Source organism: Ovis aries, chromosome 25, assembly GCF_016772045.2.
Source record: "Ovis aries strain OAR_USU_Benz2616 breed Rambouillet chromosome 25, ARS-UI_Ramb_v3.0, whole genome shotgun sequence".
NCBI lineage: Eukaryota > Metazoa > Chordata > Mammalia > Artiodactyla > Bovidae > Ovis > Ovis aries.
The window spans coordinates 8,502,742-8,528,120 of record NC_056078.1 but is presented as its reverse complement, the minus strand read 5'-3'; the positions used below and the strand labels follow the sequence as shown (position 1 = coordinate 8,528,120).

At 41.5% G+C, this 25,379-nt stretch overlaps 2 protein-coding genes across 2 annotated transcripts in view; both read right to left on the bottom strand.

Moving 5' to 3' along the window:
• Positions 1-10,517, bottom strand: part of LGALS8 (galectin 8) — a 34,820-nt gene extending 24,303 nt beyond the window's left edge. Inside the window, exon 1 of the mRNA XM_060406873.1 lies at positions 10,390-10,517. The gene's annotated coding sequence lies outside the window, so the exon portion shown is untranslated. The remainder of the gene's footprint in view (positions 1-10,389) is intronic.
• Positions 10,518-17,970: 7,453 nt separating this feature from the next.
• The window catches only part of EDARADD (EDAR associated via death domain), a 65,927-nt gene continuing 58,518 nt past the window's right edge, over positions 17,971-25,379 (bottom strand). Inside the window, exon 6 of the mRNA XM_027962270.3 lies at positions 17,971-21,244. Coding sequence (XP_027818071.1) covers positions 20,862-21,244 — 383 coding nt within the window. The 3' untranslated portion in view covers positions 17,971-20,861. The remainder of the gene's footprint in view (positions 21,245-25,379) is intronic.

Here is a 25,379-nt window from a genome sequence, read left to right as displayed (position 1 = left end):
TAGCCTTGTTCGATCTATTCAACACGGATTTAAATTGAGAAGAGGAAATTGTCCTGTATATTCCCCAATGCCTAGTGTAATAACGCTTTGCATGAAGTTGACACTCTAAATGTTAGATTAAAACGATAGGTTATTGATAAAGTGAGGAGCAATTGAATGTCTCCACAACTTTGCCTGGGTTGATTATCTTTCTCCACAAAGTTGAAATAAATATACATCAGTGCTCTATTTCTTTGGTAAATGGAGTTTAGGTACAAATGGGACTGTGTAAATGGGCTTCCCCAGGGGCTTTGGCCATCGGATGCAAAGAGCTGTCTCACTGGAAAAGACCCTAATGCTGGGAAAGATTGAGGGCAGGAGGAGAAGGGGCAATGGAGGATGAGATGGTTGGATGGCATCAGTCACTCAATGGACATGAGTTTGAGCAAACTCCTGGAGATAGTGAAGGACAGGGAAGCCTGGCTGCTGCCATCCATGGGGTCACAAGGAGTCGGACATGACTGAGCGACTAAACAACAGTGGCTTAGCAGCAGTAAAAAAACCCATCTGCCCACAGTGCACGAGACTCGGGTTCCATCCCTGGGTTGGGAAGATCTAGGAGGGCATGGCAACCCACTCCAGTATTCTTGCCTGAAAAACCCCATGGACAGAGGAGCCTAGTGGGCTATAGTCCATGGGGTCTCCAAGAGTCCAACATGACTGAAGCATGACACGGGACTGTGAAAGGGCCAGAAATCCTGGGTTGGTGCAGTAATGTTGGACTAAAAGGAGTGCAAATCCAAAAAATTTATTCTTAAAAAAACTTTGGTCCCTGTTTTGTTCAGTGAGCTCAGTATGTGTTTTATGTCTTTAAAAATCAACAAATACATACTCAGTGCCCACCATGACAAGGCACAGTGGTGAGGAACACAAGTAGACAAAGAGCTTTGCAGTATTTGCCTTGCAGGGCCCTTCTAAAGGCAGAGAAGAGAGAGAGTATATGGAAGTCCCACCTCTATTCCTTGGATTATTACAATAGCTTCTTCATTGATTTCCCTGCTTTTGCCCTTCCCCCCTGCAGTCTGTTCCCAATACAACAGCCAGAGAGATCATGACAACACAGGATCCAAACAGCGTTCCTCCTCTCTAAACCTTCCACTGCTGCTGCTGCTGCTGCTGCCAAGTCACTTCAGTCGCGTCCGACTCTGTGTGACCCCACAGATGGCAGCCCACCAGGCTCCCCCGTCTACTTTTTGCTTACTCTTTGGGTGCAAGTCCATTACATTTCATGTTCTGGTCCCGCCTCTGTGCGCTCTGACTTTTCACTTCCTACCATGTTCCTCCTTTTTTCTGTCCTGACCACACCCGTGTGCTTGTCACACTCCCAGATCAGAACCTTTCCTTGTGATGTCGCCTTTACCTCCTTAAAAGTCTACTCAGTGTCAATTCTCAGTGAGGCCCTTCCTGACCACTGTATTTAAAATTGTAGACACCCTCCCTAAACACACACACACAATCCCCTATCACTCTTTCTTGCTTTATTACTCTCTAGCATTTACCATATTCTATCTAATATGCTGTCTTATTTACTTTTTTATTTCATCCACCAGACTATAAGCTCCATGAAGACAGGAGCAGTTTTGACTGCTCTTGTTTATGGCAGGTAGTAATTTTTTTTTTTTTCTTTCAGACCTCATTGTGCAGCATGGGGACATTAGTTTCCCAACCAGGGATCGAACCTCATGCCCCCTGCATTGGGAGCATGTAGTCTAACCCCTGAGCCACCAGTCTTTACCCTGCCTCTTCTTGTTTCAATGGCACTGCATTCCAGTGGGGGACACAGGGAGTGATGCATTTTGGAGAAGATTAAGATGATGTAATTGGGCGCACGTGGGTGACTTTTGTTGCATGCCTGGGAAAGTCTCCAAAAAGGTGAAGTTTAAGCTACTGGTAAAGAAAGGAGACAGCTAAACAAAACGAAATGACAACTTACGGACTGGGAGAAAATATTTGCAAGCATGCGGCTGACAAGGGCTTAATGTCCAAGATATATTAACAGCTCACGCAGCTCAATACTGAAAAAAACAGCCCAATAGTAAATTGGCAGAAGACCTAAATAGACATTTCTCTAAAGAAGATATACAGATAGCTGACAGGCACATGGAAAGATGCTCAGAGTTCCTAATTATTAGAGAAATGCAAATAAAATCAAAATAAGTGCAACCAAATCAAAATAAATGCAAATCAAATCAAAATATAATATGCTATCATCTCTCACTGGTCAGAATGGCCATCATCAAAAAGTCCACAAATAATAAGTGCTGGAGAGGGTGTGGATAAAAGGGAACCCTCGTACACTGTTGGTGGGAATGTAAGTTGGTACACTCACTGTGGAAAACAGAATAGAGAGTCCTTTAAAAACTAAAAACAGACTTGCCATATGACCCACCAATCCTACCCCTGGGCTTATATCCACAAAAGACAAAAACTAATTTGAAAAGAAACATGCACCCCAGTGTTCACAGCAGCACTGTTTACAATAGCCAGCATGTGGGAGCAACCTAAGTGTCTACTGACGCATGACGAATGGATAAAGAAAGTGTAGTGTATAACGCATACACACACATGTACAACAGAACATTACTCAGCCATAAAAAAGAATGGAATAATGCCATTGGCAGCACTGCATGGACCTAGAGATTATTGTACTAAGGGAATAATGTCAGAGGAAAACAAGTATCTATGATATCCCTTCTCTGTGAAATCTAAAAAAAAAAAAAATGATACAAATGGTCTGATTTACAAAACAGAAATAGACACAGAAAACAAAGTTTTGGTTACCAAAAAGGAAAAGGAGAGGAGGGATAAATTAGGAGTTTCAGGTTAACAGATATACAGCAATGTGTATAAAATGGATAGAGTTTCTAGTGTATAGCACAGGAAATTATATTGAATAACCTATGGTGGAAAATAATCTCTAAAGTATATATTATACACACACACACACATATATATACACACACACCCTCTCCAGCACTACTTATTTGTAGACTTTTTGATGATGGTCATTCTGACCATTGAGAGATGATAGCATATTGCAGTTTTGATTTGCATTTCTAATAATTAGGTACGTTGAGCATCTTTCCATGTGCCTGTCAGCCATCTGTATATCTTCTTTAGAGAAATGTCTGTTTAGGTCATCTGCCAATTTTTTACTGGGTTTTTCTTTAATATTGAGCTGCATGAGCTGTTTATATATATATCTAGGCTTCCCTGGTGGCTCAGTGGTAAAGAATTCACTTGCAAGGCAGGAGACAAAGAAGATTCAGGTTCAGTCCCTGGGTCAGGAAGATCCCCTGGAGAAGGGAATGGCAACCTACTCCAGTATTGCCTGGAGAGTCCCATGGACAGAGATGGGCTAGGGTTGAAAAGAGTCAGACACAACTGAAGCGACTTAGCACACATATATATATGGAGTATAGTTGCTTTACTTTAAAAAAAAAATGGAAATATAGTTGATTTACAATGTTGTGTTTCAGGTATACAGCAAAGTGATATATAAAATATACATTATATATACATTATATATACAAAATATACATTATATATATCACTTTGCTGTATACCTGAAACACAACATTGTAAATCAACTATATTTCCATTTTTTTTTTAAAGTAAAGCAACTATACTCCAATAAAAATTTAAAAAGTAAAAAAGATGAGAGGCAGTCACATGAAGATCTTGGGGCAGAGCACTGTTGACTGAAGGGATAGATAAATGCAGTCTTTCGGGCTCTTGAGAACACATCGGAGGTTTTCAGGCACGGAGACCACCAGCACGGCCAAGCAGAGTAAATGGGGGAGAAATGATATGCGATGAAGTCATGGACTTTGATGAGGTCACATGGGAGGGTAGCTAGATGGACAAGTTGACTTGGACAGAGCCCCCGGGAGAAAAAAGAAAGAAGAAAAAACAATTATAGAGACTTGAGAAGGGGCAGCCACGGAGACCTGCTGCAAACGTGTCATAGCCGCCAAAGGAAGGAAGTGCTTGAAGAGAGTTGAACAACCAGTTGTGCTGTTAAGAGGTCAAGGAACACAGAAGTGACCAATGCATTTAGCAACGTAGAGGTCATTGGTGACTGACTCTGAAGTGGACTGAGGCATGTGAGGTGGTGGAAACAATGACTATAAATATCTTAAGAAGTTTTGCTGTGAAGAGGAAGAAAAAGTGCTAAGGCTAAGGAAGCAGTGAGGTAAAGCAACTATTTTTCTTTTTTTGCTTTTTAAGCAGAAGACACTACAGTGGTGCCTTTTATCAAGTAAGCCACAATAAGAAAGACATTTACTTTGTGACTTGTTACATACCTGTTAAAAATCATGGAAACAAAAATTTCACAAAACCGTACTCTTGAACGAAGCACTCTCATTTTTTTTCATTTTAAAATACTGCTTAAAACTCTCTAAAATGTTCACAAGACTAAATGTTACAAATTGTTTGTAGACAATTGCCTTGGACTTCCAAAGATGAGGGGTCATTACTGGTTGGATCAATTTTTTTTTTTCATCTATCTGTATTGTCCTCTTTCCTTACTCAAGAAGCCACATTCATAAAGTACAAATTTAAAACCTGTGATATAAAAATACTAAATACACACACACTACTATATCTAAAATAAACAAGGACCAAGGACCTACTGTATAGCACAGGGAACTATATTCAATATCCTGATAATGGAAAAGTATGGGAAAACGAATATATATTGGGTTGACCAGAAAGTTTTTCAGGTTTTTCCATGAGATGTTACAGAAAAACCTGAATGAACTTTTTGGCCAACCCAATCCTATATATATATATATATATATATCCTATATGTATGTATGTATATATCTATATGTATATATCACATATGGCACTGAAGGGCTGAGTGCCAAAGAATTGATGCCTTTAAATTGTGGTGCTGAAGAAGACTCTTGAGAGCCCCTTGGACTGCAAGGAGATAAAACCATTCAGTCCTAAAAAAGTCAACCCTGAATATTCATTGGAAGGACTGATGCTGAAGCTGAAGCTCCAGTACTTTAGCCACCTGATGCAAAGAGCTGACTCATTAGAAAAGACCCTTATGCTGGGAAAGATCAAAGGCAAAAGGAGAAGCAGGCAGCAGAGGATGAAATTGTTAGATAGCATCACTGACTCAATGAACAGGAATTTGAGCAAACTCTGGGAGATGGTGGAGGACAAGGAAGCCTGGCGTGCTACAGTCCACGGTATCCCAGAGTTAGACATGACTTAGTGACTGAACAACAATATATGGCACTGAAGCACTTTGATATAAACCTGAAACTAATGTTAACATTGTAAATCAACTATAATTAAAAAATTAGAATATGAAGTAATATATGTTGCCCCCATTTTTAAAAAAATTAAAAATCACATGATTTTAGACATGAATTTAAACTGTATATACTGTTCACAGGATTAATTGACTAAACAAACACCTGCCATATTTTGTCAATGATGTGAACTGTGTTGTTTCAAGCCAGGAAATATTTCTGGTAGTGATTTTGCTTATTATTGTGCTGCTGTGTTATTTTTGTTATTATAATAATTTTTTGAAATGTTGGCCCTCCAAACATTCATTAAATGGTGGTGCCACTGCTGGGAAAATATGCTCCCATATCAATAATTATGGGATACAAGTTACATGTGATAAAACATTATAAAGAAATCTAGGGGTACTCTTTCTACCCCCTTCTGATGCCTATGTCAGAAGCTTTCTCTATCTCCTTTATACTTTAATAAAACTTTATTACACACACACACACAAAAGAAATCTAAATAATTACTTCTTTTTTTCCCCACCATGAATTTAGAAGCCAGAACTCTAGAACGTTTGGCAATAATAATGATAAATAAAAGCAATATTAAAAAGTTGCCACAATATGTATACATTTATGAACTCTGAGAACACATACACTACTTTCCATTTATTCTTGTGAGAAAATTAGTCTTGAATTTTGCAGGCTTTAAATTATGCAGTCTTTAGGAATGCATTCTTCACACAGTCATAGCACTCATATTTCTTATACGTATGTCTCCTTCCCAGGGAAATTTTTATGGTTGGTGTCATCTACTTCTTCTGACTGTCCCCCCCCACCCCCATTCTACATGGACTCATGTCCTCTTTGAATCCTCTAGCTTTGAACTAATGTCTCCCACACCCCAATACTGGTACCACGCATAAAATTCAAAGTCTTTTCTCACCCCCAAGACCCCCTGTGTTGGTTGATTAGGCTTACCTCTTATGTTCTACAGGATCATGTCCCAAATCTAGTCTTTTCAGGTCTGAGAAACAAGCTTCTAGAACCATGGCTTTGTCATAAAAGAATCTTGGAGACAGGAGAGCTCTTCAGAGGAGTGTGGATTAATTTATCCCAGTGGCTCCAAGAATGAGATGCTGTCCCATTTTCAAAATACTTTTCTTAAATGCCTTGGCAGGTTATGGCATGTTAACTAGAACATGTTGTACTGTTATTTGATATAAGAATAAATCTGAAATTACTTAAAAGTCAAAACAAAATAGAACCCTTTAAAAGTTTACGTATACACACACACATGTATATAAATTGAACAAAATGTTACACACTAGAGATACAGTGGGTAAAAAATATAGCTTTCCCAGGGACTTCCCTGGAGGTCCAATGGCCCAGTGGCTAAGACTCTGCATTTCCAATGCCAGGGGCAAGGTTCGATCCCAAGTTGGGGAAATAAGATCCTACATGTTGCACAGTGTGGCCAAAAAAAAAAAAAATATATATATATATATATATATATATATATATATATATGTTTGTGTGTGTGTGTGCGCGTGTGTCCTCAGTCGCTCAGTCTTTGACCCCATATGTAGCCTGCCAGGCTCCTCTGTCCATGGAATTTTCCAAGCAAGAATACTGGAGCCGGTTGCATTTCCTTCTCCAGGGTGTCTCCTACATTGGCAGATGAATTCTTTACCACTGTGCAACCTGGGAAGATGAAATGAAGTGAAAGACAGTCGTGTCCAACTCTTTGCAACTCCATGGACTATACTGTCCATGGCATTCTTCAGGCCAGAATACTGGAGTGGGTAGCCTTTTCCTTCTCCAGGGGATCTTCCCAACCGAGGGATCGAACCCAGGTCTCCCACGCTGCAGGCAGATTCTTTACCAGCTGAGCCACAAGGAAAGCCCAATCTTTGCTTAAATCTAGTGGGAGTTAGACATTCAGTAATCACATATATGAATTTTTTTAAAGTGCAAAAGAGTGATGTTAGTAACTGTTAATCTTCATCGTGATCTTTGTTCCTGCATAGTTGCTGCAATACATAAAATCGTTAAAAGGCCTCCCTCAGTCTCCCTCTCTCGATATTTAACCAACCGCTCCTGCACACAGCTAATCTCCTTCTAGCTTGTATTTACACAGCTCATTGTAAAATAAAGTGACAAGCAAAAGCTCAAGGGAAGAATTTTTGTGACAGGTTGGAGCAAGTAAGAAATCCAGGTGGTTTTTCCAAATAGAAAAATGTTATTGAGTCCAAATACTTACAAAATTAAAAAAAAAATTATTTTGAAAATTTCAAAACATACACATAAGAGAGAGTGGGATGAATTCACATCCAGTCACAGTCTAGGTCCAGCATGGACACATCTTATCAGCAAGTCCTATCTTGTTTCTGCTCCTAATCCACTCTCTCCCCACCCCCAGATCACTTTGAAGCAAATCTCAGACTCCATTAATCTGAAAAAACTTCAAAACTCGTTGTTAGACTTTAATGTTAATAAGATCAGGTTCAGTTTCTTGCCCAGATGACTTCATAGTGGAATTTATTTCCAATTACAAGTCAGCAGAAGCAGCTTCAAGTCCGGTGGTTCTTTTGTTTTTAAATATTTATTTATTTGTTTGACTGCACCAGGTCTTAGCGGTGGCACGCAGGGTCTCTGATCTTAGTTGCTGCACACAGGATCTTTAGCTGTGGCATGCTAACTCTTAGTTGTGGCTTTTCAGGATCTAGTTCCCTGACCAGGGGTTGAACCCAGGCCCCTGCACTGGGAACACGAAGTCTCAGCCACTGAACCACTGGGGAAGTCCTCCGGTTGCTTTCCTATTAGCAATAACCACACCTCAGGAAAACCTCCAGAGAAGGCAATGGCAACCCACTCCAGTACTCTTGCCTGGAAAACCCCATGGACAGAGGAGCCTGGTAGGCTGCAGTCCATGGGGCCACTGAGTCAGACATGACTGAGCGACTTCAGTTTCATGCATTGGAGAAGGAAATGGCAACCCACTCCAGTGTCTTTGCCTGGAGAATCCCAGGGATGGGGGAGCCTGGTGGGCTGCCGTCTATGGGGTCGCACAGAGTTGGACACGACTGAAGTGACTTAGCAGCAGCAGGGAAACCTCATTGGCTAATGATACTTCACCTGTGCGACACTGGTGGTTTTTCTCTGTACGATATCAAGACTGGTCAGTGGTTTGAGATGTTCTCAGCCTGATCCATCGATCCAGTATGAAGTTCCCATCAGTTATTTTTCTCCCCACCACTGCCTGGATCCATTATTTCATGAAAAACTGAGAAGTGATATATCAATGATAACCTTCCTCCTGCATTTATAAGCTGGATTTCTTCTAAAAGGAAATATTGTTTCCTGAAGTTTATGCCAGAAAGGCAGGTCATTTGCTTGATTCTTTCCCTTTACTTAGTTTTCTTAATAAGTTGGTTTCCTAGGCTCCACAAAAGGTAACCAATGAGTTAGTTTTCTAAAATAGCATTATGAATATTAATCTATTTGATATGTTTCTATTTTTCCTGATACTTAAGTTATCCCACCTTTAACCAACCCTTGGAGTTGGCTTCTGACTTCTTTTGACTCAACATAGTGATCTTAGCTTCCTTGCTTTCTGGTATGACAAGATGTCCCAAGCTACCATTTTCATTAGCAGTTTCTCCAAGGAAACTTGAAGTGGGAAATGGCATATAGAGTCTACAGTTTTGACGAGGGGTACTCATGACATCTGGGTTGGTTTCTAGACTTCCTAGTGAACAGAGCTAGAAGAAGAGTTTTATTTTTTAAATATCTGAGTTTATACTGATTTCTTTCACTTTAGTATTACAGTGTTTTCACTGAGCTTTTTTTATATTTATACCTGACTTTTCTTATAAAAATGTTTCAAACAAAATTAGTATAATTACTTATTTGCTTTATTTTATATAATAGTTTCAGGGTAAAAGGATAAATATTATCATAACCATATGATTACAAAACCAAACCAATGTTTATTTGCAGTCTTTTTCTATCCTTAGGCTATATCTCATAAGATACAGATATATACACACACACACACAAACATATATTCATAATTACATTTCTGTGTTTTAAAGTAATTTGATAATACTACCCAAAGTGATCTATAAGTTCACTGCAAGCACTATCAAAATCCCAACAAAGTTTTTGCAGAAACAAACCAAAAAAATCCAAAATTTATATGGAATCTCAAGGGACCCTGAGAAACCAAAACAGTCTTGAAGAACAAAAAGTTGAAGGCCTCACACTCCCTGATTTCAGAAAGTAAGTTACTAGGCAAAATAGTGTAGTACTGGCATAAAGACAGACACCTAGACCAACGTAACAGAATAGAGAACCTTGAAATGAACCCTCATGAGTGTGGTCAAATGATCCTTAACAAGGGTGCCAAGACCACTCAGTGGGGGAACAACAGTCCCTTCAACAAATGATACTGGGAAAATTGTAATATCCACATGCCAAAGAATGAATTTGGATGCTTATCTTACACTCTATATAAAAATTAACTCAAAATGGATTAAAGAACTAAACACAAAACCTGAAACCATAAAATTCCTTGAAGAAAACTTCATGCCATTGGATTTTAGCAATGATTTCTTAAATATAACACCAAAAGCACAGATAATTTAAAAATACACAAATAGGACATCAAACCTAAAGATTCTGTGTATAAAGGACGCAACCTACAGAATGTAAAGGCAACCTGTGGGATGGCAGAAAGTATTCGTAAATGACATCTGACAAGGGGTTAATATCCAGAATATATAAAGAATTCCTACAACTCAACAGCAAAAAGACAAATAATCCAGTTCAAAAATGTGCATAGGATATTTCTCCAAAGATAATATACAAATGACCAATAAACATAAGGTGCTCAACATCATTAGCAATTAGATAAATGCAAATCAAAACCTCAGTGAGATACCACACTTATTAGGATGGCTATAATAAAATAATGTGTTGGCAAGGATATGGAAAATCAGAATTCGTTTGCACTGTTGGGAGTACCAAGTTGTGCAGCCCCTATGGAAACCAGTATGGAAGTTCCTCAAAAAATTAAAAACGGAATTACCATATGATCCAGCAATCCCAGTTCTGGGTATATATCCAGAAGAGCTAAGAACAGGCTGTTAAAGAGCTATTTGCATACCCATGTTCATAGCAGCATGGTTCGCAATAGCCCAGAGGCAGAAGCAACCGAAATGTCCACTGACAGATGAACGATAATGTCAATATTCATGTGATATATTCATATGTCATATATTCATGTGATACAGTATTACTCAGCCTTAAAAAAGGAAGGAAACTTGGTCACATGCTACAGCGTAGATGAACCTTGAGGACATTATGCAAAGTGAAGCAACCCAGTCACAAGAAGACAAACACTGAATGATTCTGTTTAAATGGGGCACCTAAAGTAATCAACTTCATAGACAGTAAAATGGTAGTTGCCACTGGCTGGGGGAAGAGGAAATGGGAAGTTGTCAATGGGTAGAGAGTTTCAATTTTGAAAGATGAAAAAGTTCTGGAGATTGGTTGTACAACAGTGTGAATGTACTTAACACCACTGAACTGTACACTTAGAATGGTTACAGTGCTACATTTTACGTGTCAAACACAATTTCTTTAAAAAGGTGATTGAAATAATGTATCTCTGTGAGTAAGCCACCACCTTAATATACCATTTACCCTCGTTAGTTTCATTGTGCTTTCAATTCTCGGGGCTTGCTTTGTATTTATTTAACTTTGGTTTAATTCTGGCTTATAATTTTGTGAAGTATTTACATGAATTCAAAGCCAAATTTACAAACAAGACACATTCCAGGAATTCTAACTTCTCCCCCTGTGCTCTCCATCCTAGTTCCTCCCTCTTGCTACAGGTAACATTTGTGGATGGTTACCTCTACCCGTTCATATTCTCACCTTAGACAAAAAGTAGCACACCATGAATAGTCCTGTACTTTCCTCTTTTTACTTCACATATAGCTTGAGGATCACTCCACAGTAGTACACAGAGATACTCCTCATTTCATTTCTATAGCTGCATATTACTCCACTGTGTCAACATTCCATCGTTTACTTAACCTGTGGATACCTGGTGGTTTCTCATCTATCATAAGTAATGCTTCAGTGATACCTTTGGGTACGTGTCTCTGTATACAGCCACACGATCTCTTTGGGATTGAGTCCTAGAAGTGGCCCATTTAATATTATCAAGATGTCAGTTCTTCCCTAATTGATTGACAGACTCAATGTAATCCAAATCAAATATAATCCAAGTATTTGATGGATATCAACAAACTAATTATAAAGTTTATACGGAGAGGTGAAAGACCTAGCATAGCCAACGCAATACTGAAAGAGCAAAACAGAAGGGCTGACACTCCCTAGCTTCAAGACTTACTATTGAGGTACAGCAATCAGGAATTCCACAGCACTCTCGAAAGAATAAACAAACGGGCCAACAGAACCGGGAGCCCAGAAGCAAAGCCACATAAATAGAAGCGACTGGTCTTTGACAAAGGAGCAAAGGGAATAAAATGGAGTAAAGATATCCTTTTCAGCATATGGTTCCGAAACAAATAGACATCTACATTAAAAAAAAAAAATGAATCTAGATACAGACCTTACATCCTTCACAAAAATCAGCTCCAAATGGATCTTACACCTAACTGTTAAGTGGAAAACTAGAAAACTCCCAGAAGGTAATACAGGAGAAAACCTAGAAGACCTTGGGTACAGTAATGACTTTAGATACAACACCAAAGACAGGTTCATGAAATAATTAACTGATAATCTGAACTTCGGTAAAATCAAAGACTTCTGCTAGCAAAAGACAGTATCAAGAGAATGAGAGGAGAAGCCTCAGATTGGGACAACACGCTGGCAAAGAACACCTCTATTTAAGGACTTAAACAGAATATATCAAGAACTCTTAAAGCCTAACAAAAGCAACAAAAGCCACCCAACTTAAAAATGGATCAAAGACCTTCCTTAACAAACACCAAAATACTTTTACCGTGTGTTCCAGCAATTGCACTCCCTGGTATTTGCTCAAATAAGCACAAAACTTTATGTCCACACAAAAAACTGCACGTAGACGTTTACATAGTAATATAATGTAACTATAACTGCCAAGACTTGGAAGCAACCGAGATATCCGTCAGTAAGGTGAGTGATAAACTGTGTTATAATCAAGTAATCAGTGCTAAAAACATGAGCTACCATCTGCGTTCCCGCTGACCTCTCCCTCGACTTGCTCCTTTAGACCTAAAGATGCCTCCATCTGTTAGTTCCTCCTTGGTTTCCTTTCACTCTTGTAATTAGTTCCTTTATTAAGTTGTCCTGGTAGAACTTATCATTTGTTCCCCCATAAACATGCTGACTGGGTTCTAAATTCTAGCTATCAGAGATAAACTCTGGCTTCCTAATGCAACAGACTCCTGTTTTCTCGTCTGTCTGCATTCCTGGATTTGTCGGTTCCTTGAGGGTTGGTGTCTATCATTGTGTTCTCAGAACTCAGTTGAGGGCTTGACCGTAGTAAGTGCTTGGTAAGTGTTCGCTGACTGACTGAATGTGATTTCCCCTGTTAGTTTCTATTTAAAACTAGAAACAGAAATCTAATAGAGGTATAAACAGCTCTTCCAAATCTGTCACTCCAGAAGAATAACCCTGTTTTGATCTGGCTTTTTTTCAGAGACATGCACATGGAGGAAGACCCAATTCTTGCCATTTATTTCTCTTTGTTTCCCTTTTCCGGTCAGTTCTCCCATGCTGCTGCTGTATTGAGTCCACAGCAAACATGATGATTTTCTGTACCTTGGACAAATCCAACTGCTACTGCCCTGATCTCTTGGCTGTCTCGGTGTTTTGGCCTGTGTCTTCCTGGGAGAGAGGCTGAGGGGCCTGCGGGTAAAGAGGTGGGATAGATGGTGGTGTTTGGAGCAGGGTCCTAAGCTCCACAGCCCCTCTGAGAAGCAGGATCTTCAGCTCTGCAGAGGACAGAAGGGGTCCAGAGCACTTTCAGCATCCTGGCTCTCAGGGAGACGGAAGGCACCCTGCTAGGTTGGACTCAGACCAATCTTCACTGGCTTCAAGTCCAGCCTCCTCCTCACTTTCCTCTCCGCCTTCACCTGGCTCCCCTCAGCTGTTGGGAGCTGGTGTTTTTGCTTCACTCTCCCCTGTGCGGACAGCTTAATTTTCTATGTTTGTTTTTTTTCCCTATTGGGATACAATTCACATAACATAAAATTCACCATGTGAAAAAGCACTTTCAAGCACACAATTCAGGGGCTTTGTAGTAGGTTCACAACTCTGAAAGATTCATTGCCATCTAATTCCAGAAGATTTTTGCTTTGATCTTTGAAGCTAGAAAATGAAGGGGATGAGCCTCATTAAAATAAAAGCATCCTGTGTCCCAGAGGCATTCACGGTTTGGTATGTAAAACCCTTCATTTGGTATTTTCTATTTATAACATTTTTCCTCCTCAAGAACCATGATACTGTTTAAAATTTTTTTTAAAGCTTTCACTTTTAAAGTATTATTTTCTTAGTTCCATTTCATTTCTTCAGCATATTTCAAATCACTCCAGGCCAGTTAGTGCTAATGATAACAGTGAGCCACAAACAAGGCCCCATCCTCTGTGGTTTGCAGCTGAGCGGGCTTGACACCAGTAATCAGGTTATTACGGTGATGAGTGCTGTGGGGTAAATATAACAGGAAGACAACCAAGTCTGGGAGGCAGGGGCGCTTTCCTGCTAAGAGCTGTGTCAGAGGCAAGACCTGGGGCCTGAAGAGGCTGGGTAGGGAAGGGCGGCAGGCCCAGGTCTGAGTGCAGCTGCAGTGTGGGGAGCTGAGGGCCTCAGTTTAGTGCAGCTAAAGCTTCAGGAGCTGCGGGAGAGTGGACACGACAACAAGCCACACAGGCAGGTCACGGGGCCTTAGAGGCCATGCTGCCAATCTGGGATTTTGTCTTCAGTGGGAGCCCATTGAAGGAGTTAATGTGGGGCTGGCAGGATTCATCCAGCGGTTGGAGACCACTTGGGAAGCTGCTGCAGGATGAGAAAGGGTGGCTGCCTGGCTTAGGACGGTTGTGAGGGTGGAGTAGAGGGAAGAGATTTAAGAGACATTTGGGGGCGGGTCTTGAGCGTGGTGTACCAGCAAGGTAGATGGTCAGGTAGGGAACTCTGGTGAAGAGGAAGTGTGGACGGGGGAGCCACGGGTTCTCTCCAGGACAGGTTGGATTTGAGGTACCTGGGAAGCGGCTGCAAGGAGATGTCAAGCTGGTAGTTGGGGTGTCTGGCAGCTCAGTAGACCAGCCTGGGCAGAGAAGGTTAGGAGAGGCAGAAAGTGACTGTGAAAACACTCTTCACGTGCAGGTATTACAACATCCAAAACACTTTGTCAGACGACTTATTCACCTGAGTTTCCTCCTACCTCAGCGATTCTCACTGTGTTCTGCCCGTTCCTGGGTGTGTGGGGCACCCTCTCCAGGAATGTCTCTCGTGTACAATGACTCTCCCTCATCTAAAGCTCCTGGAGGGTAGGAAGGTCTTGCTTACCTTTGCATCCCTGGGATGTATTGCAGAAAGTCACTAGGTTTCTGACTGATGACTGACCAAGAGAACAAAGGAATCAACGATTGTGTTAGAATCTGCATAAAAACACCAGTTAGAGTTATGGCGGACATCCACTTAATTTTATAGCACCTGTTATGATAGTTTAAAATAATCTCTATTTATAAAGGAAAATATAAAATCATGCAGGACATTAAAATGAAGGCATCTTCAAAAGTACAGCATGAAGACATATAAAGGATCACAAAAATTCAGTCATATAAAAGCATTGCTGAAGAAGTCCTCCATGGAGCTTTCGAGGGTACGTCTCAAAGGAAAATGGTCATTGGAGGTCACATCAAGCATAAGAGCTCAGCTCAGCTCGGGGACCATGAGAAGCTAAAATCTACATTTCCAAAAGGGTTGATAATCATTTCAAGTTGCACTGTTGACTGCTTTGATCTCTTCAACTGCAGAGTTGATTTCAGGGGTGGCCTTGGCTAAGATGGCCATGGGGACAAAGAGAACATCCTCCCCTCCTCTGCTCTGGGTCTTCCTCTAGGTGATGGGACCCCCAGGTGTGGCGCCCACTTGCCCAGCACTTGGTTCAGCATCACAGCCGCAACCCTCCAAACAAATGGGAGGCAAGATTTGCCCTTGTCCATTTATTCCCAAGTGCACACATTTCAGAAGGTGGAGCTGGAACTCTCAGGCAGGAAATCACAGAATCAGGAGGGAGACTGTTCCTCAGTCACTTCCTCGAGTACACACAGTTGCAGATGTTTTGGTTACAAGGGTAGAAAACAGTTTCAATGTTCTTAGGTCCAAAGTGTCATTACATATGAAAGACAATCCTCTGTATGTATAAGCAAAAATAAGGAAGCCAATGTTAGCAGGTCACCGGGATTAAGAAGGACAGGCATATAGAAGAAATCTGATTCAAAGACTGAGGAACTGGCCCTAAAACAAGCAATACAGAGAGCAGAAACACGAACCCAGAGGAGAGGAAGATTCTAGAACAGGGAGGACAGACGTGGAAAATGTTATTAATATAAGGAGGATAGCCTTGCCTCAAAACTAAATGAAATATATTCACTCATCTGCAAGAGAGAAAGAAAATTTGCTAGATCTTAGTTATTGGGACTGTATATAAAATACCGTGTTTCTTTTACATATCACAGAGGAAGCTAGCACTCTTCCTTGAAGTCTGCTGTAACCGAGGGAGATCAATCCATTTGCCTTTTTACACAGAAGCCACTATTCTTGTGATGTTCAAGACGAAGCATCATTAAACTGAAAGCAGAAGAGACCACAGACAGCTAACCTTAAATCTCCACAGACAGGAAAAGTCCTACTGAGTGTTTAGGGAGAATTCCCAGAGTGAGGAACTGTAACTAGGGTTGACTGTTCCATATTTCATCTGAGTGATGGATGTTGTCATGATGGGGACACCTTCAGGGGACAGGAACCCTCATCTCAATTATGCCAACCTCATTCCATTAATATTTGTCTTAACTGTAAAATAATTGCACTCTTCTGATTTTTTAGTGGACTACTTCTAAGGGTTCTAACATACAACCAGTAATCAATAGAGGTTGGTTCTAGGCTGGTCTTAGGGCTTAGTGGTCCCAGGTAGCTCAGACGGCAAAGAATCTGCCTGCCAGGGCAGGAGACGCAAGAGACAGGGGTTTGATCCGTGGGTCAGGAAGACCCCTGGAGAAGGGAATGGTTACTCACTCTAGTATTCTTGCCTGGAGAATTCCATGGACAGAGCAGCCGGAGCCTGGTGGGCTACAGTCCTTGGGGTCACGGCTTAGCGACTGACACACACAGGCTGGTCTTAACCAAGCCTGAAAGGGTGCAAATAAATTTCATTCTCCAGCAGAGGGCAGCACCACATAAAAATTACCCTACAGGATGACAGCGGTGCAGCATCTTTGCCTATCACCATGCACTTTCCATATCATTATTTTATGGCCATGTAGCTTGTGCAATCTTAGTTTCCCAACCAGGAATTGAACCTGGGTCCCCTGCAGTGGAAGCACAGAGTCTGACCACTGGATCGCCAGGGAAGCCCTCTATATTATCGAATATTTATTATTCAGTGTCACAAAAATGGAAGACTTGTCCATACAAGTTATCTTGAATACTGATGGGCAATCCAGGCAAACAATTTAAGCCCTAACTATTTAAAATCTTATAATTTTAAGATTAAGTTATTTAAATTTAACTTAATTTAAATTAAGTTATTTAATAATTTAAATAACTCTGTGCTTTATTTGTCACTCAGTCGTGTCCAGCTCTTTGCGACCCCATGGACGGTAGCCTATCAGGCTCCGTGGTCCATGGGATTTTCCAGCCAAGCCTTCTGGAGTGGGCTCCCGTTTCTTCCTTCCACATGAGTCTTCCTCTGTGTGAATACGTCCTGGGTGTGTGTGTGGTGTCTACTTTGCTTTCCATTCCTATGCAAGTAGTAATTTTCTATTGCAACCAAATAAAATGCATATTACATAGAGTCACAACACATAACACCACAACATTGCAAGTGAGAGTTTTGTTTAAAAGTGTGTACCTTGGAACTTAGCTAAAAAGAATTCATCTTTCTAATAGCAAAAGGACCTCATCAAAAGCAGATTTGTTCACAGTGCGGTCAATTCAACATGGATCCCTACAGAACAAAGCTTTTAAGTATTAATGAATACATTTTAACAATTATTTGATCAATCAGTCATAAAGTAATTTCCTTCCTTTCCGCTTTGACCTTTGTAAAGTATCAGCATAGTCAGGCTAATACAGTATTTGTCTACTAAAAATAAACTTTAAAGAAAATTATTTGGGATTATTACAGAATTGTGTTATAGTTCTATTTCAGTTGAGATTTACTCTTGATATTTATGTATGTAACACAGATGAAAGTCATCCTCCATTGGGTCAAAGTCTATAATCTGAATCAACTTTAATTAAAAAGAATTTTTGGTTAAATCTCTCTCTGCTAATATCATACTGTTAATAATTACAACTTTTCCTAAGGTAAATGCCAATGAATGTAGATGTCGATATGTGCAAATAATGATAGAGTGAAATTAAAACAACATACTTATATCAACTCCTATTTAATAATAAAAAAAAAATCCCTTCTACCCTGGCACTTCTGCTATGCAATTATAATAGAAACTTAAGCTTTTATAGCCAGTGATGGAAACTATTAGCCATCAGGGCGTTGGAATTAATGCTGCCAAATGGAGAGATGAGTGGGTGGTGCTCTGTGGTCTTCTGGTGTCTCTGTAATTCCTGAACATAAAGATAAAGGCATGTTCTTAGCTCTGCCCATAGCCGAACCATCTGCACTCTTGTGTCAACATTTCTGATCCAACTCAAAGGTAATTTCAGCTGACATTTATGAACCATAGCCACATTCGGGTGTCTATGAGGTAAGTTCTGTCTAAGTTTGGGGGAATTCCCTGGTGGTCCAGTGGTTGAGACTTCGCCTTCCGATGCAGGGAGTATGGGTTCAATCCCTGATCAGGGAACTAAGATCCCACACACTTCTTGGCCAAGAAACCAAAACATAGAACAATATCATAAAAAATGCAGTAAAAACAGATTTTAAATTCAAAATGCTTTAAAAATGGTCCACATTAAAAAAAAAATACTTGGAAAAAAAGTCAGCTTTGAGATTGAAATCTGCAGTTTGGAAATTTGGAAACATGTCCAGGACATTTGTCATGCTGGGACTCCCTCCTCCTATCACAAGGGGGTGTTAGGATCCAAGGAGAGATGACCCTCTGACTTGAGGGTCTGGAAACACAAAACACTAAATAAGCGCACCCTTTTGGTTCCATTACCCTAAATGTCCATAATAAATGTGAAAGGCTCATCCGCACTTTCCCATAGTACATTTTGGGCTAACGTATGAGAACACGTCACACGCAGCCCCACGAAAACATCACGTGTACGTGCTTGTGCATGCTCAGTCGTGTCCGAGTTTTGGTGACGCTATGGACTGTAGCCCGCCAGGCTCCTCTGTCCGTGGGATTCTCCAGGCAAGAATACTGGAGAGGGCTGCCATTTCCTCCTCCAGGGGAGTTTCCCGACCGAGGCATAGAACCCGAGTTCTTGCGTCTCCTGCCCTGGCAGGCAGATTCTTCACCATTGCTCCACCTGGGATCTCAAACGTGGTACAAAATCAGATGTTCTGTACAGTGCCAAGAACAGGGCAGACAAGCAACATGTAACAACCACCCCATTGGACGTCAAGTTGCGAAAGAACTCAGTTTTTAAAGTTTACCTTTTATTTCTGACTGCTGCTTTAAGTACATCTTTTGATAAACTTGGTATTTATCTGCTAAATCTGAAGAGCTAGGTGTGACTAACACTGACTAAATCGGAAGTGATCGGTAGGTCTCTACAGTAATTTTGCAAGTTTAGAGATAACATTTGATGACTACATATCAGCAACCTCTGTAACTGCTATAAACAGTGGGGAAAAAATGGCAGTGGTTTAGAAAATAACTTGGAGTTAATCCTAATCTTTCTTGTACTTCTATTAATGTTAGTCACCACTTTTGCTTCTTTTAGTCAGGGATTTATACGGAATCCTCCCAAACTGGATGAAGTACCTTTTAAGCCTACAGCCAAAACCAAATAGCACTTTTATGAAACTGTCAAGTAAACCAAGGCTTCCCTCCCATCCTCCACAGCTTCCACAGTAAACCATCAAACAAGAATTCTGGATATTCTTTGGATCTAATCTTTCATTTGGTTTTAAATCCTCTAAAATTTGGATTTTAAAGCACAGCTCCCCTTCCAATATCATCATTAAAGATTTCTCTTTCTTGGCTAATGCACTGGGTAATACTGAGGCTCTGTCTTAAGCCGAGATAGTAGGTTTTAGAGGGGGTTGCCTTTCACCTATGGGCTGAATTGTGATGTACAGTATCTGAACTGTACAATATTGAGATGGATGTTGCCATACATTACTATGAACTGACCACAGGCATACATGTGTCCCTTCTATCCTGAACCCCTCCTCCCTCCCCAGATTTTTATTTATTTCTCAACTGAGCTTTCTCTCTGGGGCAAAACACTTGACCTGATAGAAAAGACATAGAAATAAATATTAAATTAACTTTTGAAAAGTCAAGGATACTGGAAGGGCCAACTCTTTGTCAATACCTTTCCCATGGTGGTCCTCATTACCCTGCTAATTCCTGACTTTGTCTTCCCAATAACCAACTGTTTTAATAAACATTTCTTTCAAAAAAACTCAAGCAAAGACCTCTTTGACAGCACCCAGATTATGCAAGTGCTTGAATGAGAAAGAGGGCACCTGTGTCCTAGAGTGTATCACTACATAATGCCAGTAACCTGTAAGTTCACTTACGCACTTCGTAACAAAAAGAGTAACAGAGTAAAGGGTGACTGCTCTCTGTGGTTTTCTTCTAAGCTGTGGGAGTCAATACTCATCCAGGATCTTGCGGATGATGACTACTTTTAGGGGCCATCAACCATCTTAGTTCCAATCTCAATCTTCAGTATTTAAAGGAGGGGAACTTTTATTTTCATCATGGCATGAATCCATTCCAATTATAGATTTGGCCGTGGTCCCCGTAGGAGCTTACAACACATTTTCCCCAATTCCAGATTCAAATATTAAATTAAAACAGATGTGCAAAACTAAAGGAAATTCCACCACCAAAAACATACCCGACCCCTCCACAAAACTGCCAGCTCTGGGGAAAACGAGTGTCCATGGCTCCGGGCCCTTCTCCTAAACCTGGAAAAGAACAGAGTCAGGACTTCCCCAGCGGTCCAGTGGTTAAGACTCCACGCTCCCAGGGCAGGCACCATGGGTTCGATCCCTGGCTAGGGAACTAAGATCCTGCACGCAGCACAGTGTGGGAAAAGAGAAGAAAAAGAACAGATTCACATTGCTCCTTAAACTGCGCGTGTTTCAGTGTCCGAGAGGCCAATGAGAAGGAGCCAAGGCTAGAAGTTCCTGGGGTGCTCTCCACGCCCCCGCTTGGGCCACTCCTCGTCCACCCACTTGCGCAGCACCTTCTCCACGTCAGCCCGGTGGTACAGCCGGCAGAGCTCCATCAGCTGGCCCACCGTCCTCTGACTGTTCCGGAGCAAGAACTCCAGGGTGGGGCTCTGCGGGCGCTGCTCCAGGAAGCACAGCTCGTCGTAGGGCATGCCCCACTTGCTTGCAAAATTCCTCCAGTTTTTGACTGTTGGGTGACAGGGATCCAGCTTTATCCTGATCACATCTAGTAAGTCCTGGTCATTGAGCAAGTCGCTGATGGTGGGGACTTGCAGCGAACAGGAGGGACAGGAACAGGTCTCCGCGCAGGACACATCCTTGCTCACATCTGCAGGGTAAAGCACAGGGTGCATGTGTCAGCAAGAGGCCCCGGACACATGCTTATCTCTTCAGTCCTTTATTTTCCTACTCAGTTGCTCATAGCATCAGGGTGAGCACAGCATCTATTTCAGGATACTCCTACATATTCACCAATAACGCCTTGTTCTTTGCGGTCAAGAAGAGCTGCTCTGCTGGAAGCGGTGGCAAGACTTTATAAAGCCAGTGTTCCTTTCTGAGACTGTCTGTCTCCCCAGGCTGTGTGTCTGTGAGCCTGCCGGCCAGATAAGGGCTCCCAAAAGCAGAGCTCTTTCCATGGGCAGATAGCCAGTCCAGGGGGGTTGGACTCAGCCATCCCAGGAGAAACCAGCCCATTCTCACCTGCTCCTCAACCCTCTTGCCCCTTCCAAATTACAAGTCAGCCTTGTCAGCTTTTTAAGGTCAAGCACAGCATGTCAGAGTGTAAAGTATTGCACAATTCTTCAAAAAGTCTTTATTAAAAAAAAAAATACATGCACAACCCCAAACTGGAATATCCACTCCAAATGCATATTTGAAAATGAGTGATAACTGATAATGCCAGACTTTTCAGATTTATGGCTACCTTATCATGGCTTTGCCTTTATTTATGTTTTTGTCCTTTTTTTTTACACATAGGGCTGCCTTTGAAGTGGAGCCAATACCCTGAGGTGTGTGCAGTAGGCTGGATGAGTGGGTGAGTTTGAGCTCAGCCTCCCCAAGAAGGGGGCATCCCTGGTGGCTCAGATGATAAAAAAAAAATGTGCCTGCAATCCTGGAGACCCAGGTTCGATCCCTGGGTTGGGAAGATCCCCTGGAGAAGGGAATGGCTACCCACTCTAGTATTCTTGCCTGGAGAATTCCATGGACAGAGGAGCCTGGCAGGCTATAGTCTATGGGGTCGTGAAGGGTCGGACATGACTGCTTTCACCAAGAAGAGCAGCCCCAGCACAGAGGAAGGGCCACTTTCCCATGCATCATCTCTGGCCTCCCTGCAGGATCTGCCATGTGAGCAGAGGATGAAGCTAGTAGGTAAGCAGTAAATAGGTTAGAGGGAAGAGGTTAGCAGGCAAGAGAGAACTCAGAGTACAGGTGTAAGCGGGGTCTGCACAGCAACCCAAGTGAATTAAAACTCTGCAGCTGCACGGAATTTCCCAGCCCCTCTCACTGGGAATATTTAACCATCAAAGGCAACACTAAAGATCACTGGCTTGGAAAATTCTGGGAGGTTATGATGCCTTTTTCTACACTGAACTGTGTGGACTGCCCAACTTAGGAAATTAAAACATTTGGAGAACAGAAAAAAAAAAAGGAATTACTCTGGTTATTATAAAATTGAGAACTAGAAAATTTGAGGCAAATACAAAGTAAAAGATAACAAAAACCATGAGAATTATGCTCATACTCTGACCTACTAATATAACTTCTGAGAATCCAGCCAAAGGAGATCCTCTAAAATACGTATGTACTGGAACATTTTTTATTATAGTCTTACTCTTATTATACATTTTTTAAAAACTGAAAATCAAAGTTAGGGGACTAGTGAAATAAATTATTGTTACTATTTGAAGGAATATTATTTAAGAAATTATGAAAACTATATAGCAACCTAGAAAATGTGTGTGCTGTCATGTTAAGTGAAAAACGCAAGATGTAAGGCACTTATGTGGAGAAGGAAATGGCAACCCACTCTAGTGTTCTTGCCTGGAGAATCCCAGGGTCAGGGGAGCCTGGTGGGCTGCCGTCTCTGGGGTCGCACTGAGTTGGACACGACTGAAGCGACTTAGCAGCAGCAGCAGCAGCAAGACATTTATGTACTCTGATTAAAACCATGGGAAAAGTCTCTGTTAATATTACCGTGGAAGGAAATGTACAAAAGCAATCATAGCTTCTGTGGTTAACGTAGGATTATGTTTTTATTTTCCAAACTTTCTCAGTGTGTATGTCAGGGTGTGCTCAGGTGTGAGCTGTGTGCTCAGTCGTGTCCGACTCTTTGCGACCCCATGGGCTGTAGCCCACCAGGCTCCTCTGTCCATGAGATTCTCCAGGTAAGAATACTAGAGTGTGTTACCACGCCCTCCTCCAGGGGATCTTCCTGATCCAGGGATGGAACTTGTGTCTCTTGCGTTGGCAGGCAGAGTCTTTACCACTGCACCACCTGGGGTTATGCTTCTATTTTCCAAACTTTCTCTAGTGGTGTTTATATTTCTACAATAATGAAACCCATGTATTACATGAACAAACATATTGTTCAGCACTGAGCCGACGTATTATCGCAGCAACCCTCCTCTTTGCCAAGCTTCACTTACCCCTTTGAGGCCACCTCTTCCTACCTTCCCTATGATTTGTTTCGTCAAATACCTCCTTTCTTTTCCCTCACCTCCAGACACCCATCTCTGCTGATTCTCTTTCCTTTCTCCACAGATAGGTATATAGCTCCTCTATCATAAAAAATAAGAACCTCAAACTGCCACTCTCTGGCTTATAATTCACTGAAGGACTTTCTATTACTCTTCATTTCCTTACTGTTTTAAAAATATTTGTTATTATTTTGGGGGGCTACACCACATGGCATATGGGATCTTAGTTCCCCAACCAGGATGGAACCCACACAACCTGCAGTAAAAGCTCAGAGTCTTAACCACTGGACTGCTGAGCAAGTCCCAATTTACTATTAAACTTCTAAAAGGAGAAATCAAAACCTGTTGCCTACAATGCCTCACCATGTTATTAATCTTTACTTTCTTTGGCTTTGAGCAGCATCTGACCAGCCCCATTCTTGCCAACCCTGTAGAGACCAGACCCAGTTCCCCATGCCCCACCTGCAGACCAGAGTCCAGTTCTGATGGGGTAGATAAATCCAGAGAAGCAGATCCCCACCTGGCTTGGAGGATCACCTGGACCCCCTGCTGCTGCTAATGCCCTCATCACAGCAGTCCCCTTGGGCCTGCCTGCCTCCAGAACTGAGCCCAAGACTCTTGTGCCCCTTTGAACACTGTCTATTGCACTGAAGACTCTTTTCCGAGAACTCAAGCCCCTTATCCCCAAGCACATCCTACCCTGTCCCGGCCACATCCCTTTTCTTGTCTGCCAGACACTCTGCGATCCCAGCCTGTCTCACTGCCAAGTCCCTGGGAGTTACAAGGAGGTGCTCTAGTCTTGTTCTTAGCCCAAAGCTTTCCTCTTCTGCACCGTGTCCCTTTGGTCTTCTCCGCTCCCAACCTCTACAAAGATCTCCCACTAGAATGGAAGACCCTTTCTTTTTGCATCTGCAGGATCTAATACAGCTCTTGACACACAGCAAACACTTAACCAACATGGATTGAGTGAGTAAATGAATGGCCAACACTGCCAGCTCACCTGGGCTCCAGAACTGACTACTAGAAAGCGTCTCTTGATGTTCAGATGACATCTCCAACTCAAAGGGCCCAATACAGTACTTATATTTCTCCTACTGTGCACCCAAAGCACCTCAAGTCTCCTAATGACACCTGCAATTCTTCAGCATCCTTACAGACTTTTTTCTCTATCCAACCAGTTACCAGGGTCCCAATCTCCCCTGGAAGCTCTCCATACCTCTCTTCCCATCTTATTTCCCTTGACTTCCTTGAATATAATCTGGGCTCCAGAGAAGGGGGACTACTCACTTCCTGAATAGACAACCTGTATTTTCTTTGTTTCAAAGTTTAATAAGATGAAAAGGAAAAAAATACAAGCTCAGTGTAGAACATTTAAAAATTATATTCAGTTATGAATTTTGTGTAAACTTGAACATCAAGGGTTTCCCCATAGTTGCATGACTATGAGTAACAATTTGATGCAGACCCTTACATCTAAATTTTTGGCCACCTCTTTAATTATCTCTCCAGTAATGGGACCATTAGGCTGAAAAGTATGACCATCTTAAGGCTAACAGTGCATATGTCCTAAACTGCTTTCCAGAAATAAATGTTGTACCAATTTACACTCCAAACAGAGAACAGTGATGGTGCATATCTCAGCTGACCTTTGTTAGCACCAAGTAACACTTTAAAAAATATCTGTCAATTGCATAGGTGGAAAATAAAGATTTCCTCCATGACTTTTCTGATGTTTTCTCTCTGATCAGTTATCTCTCTTCTTTCTCT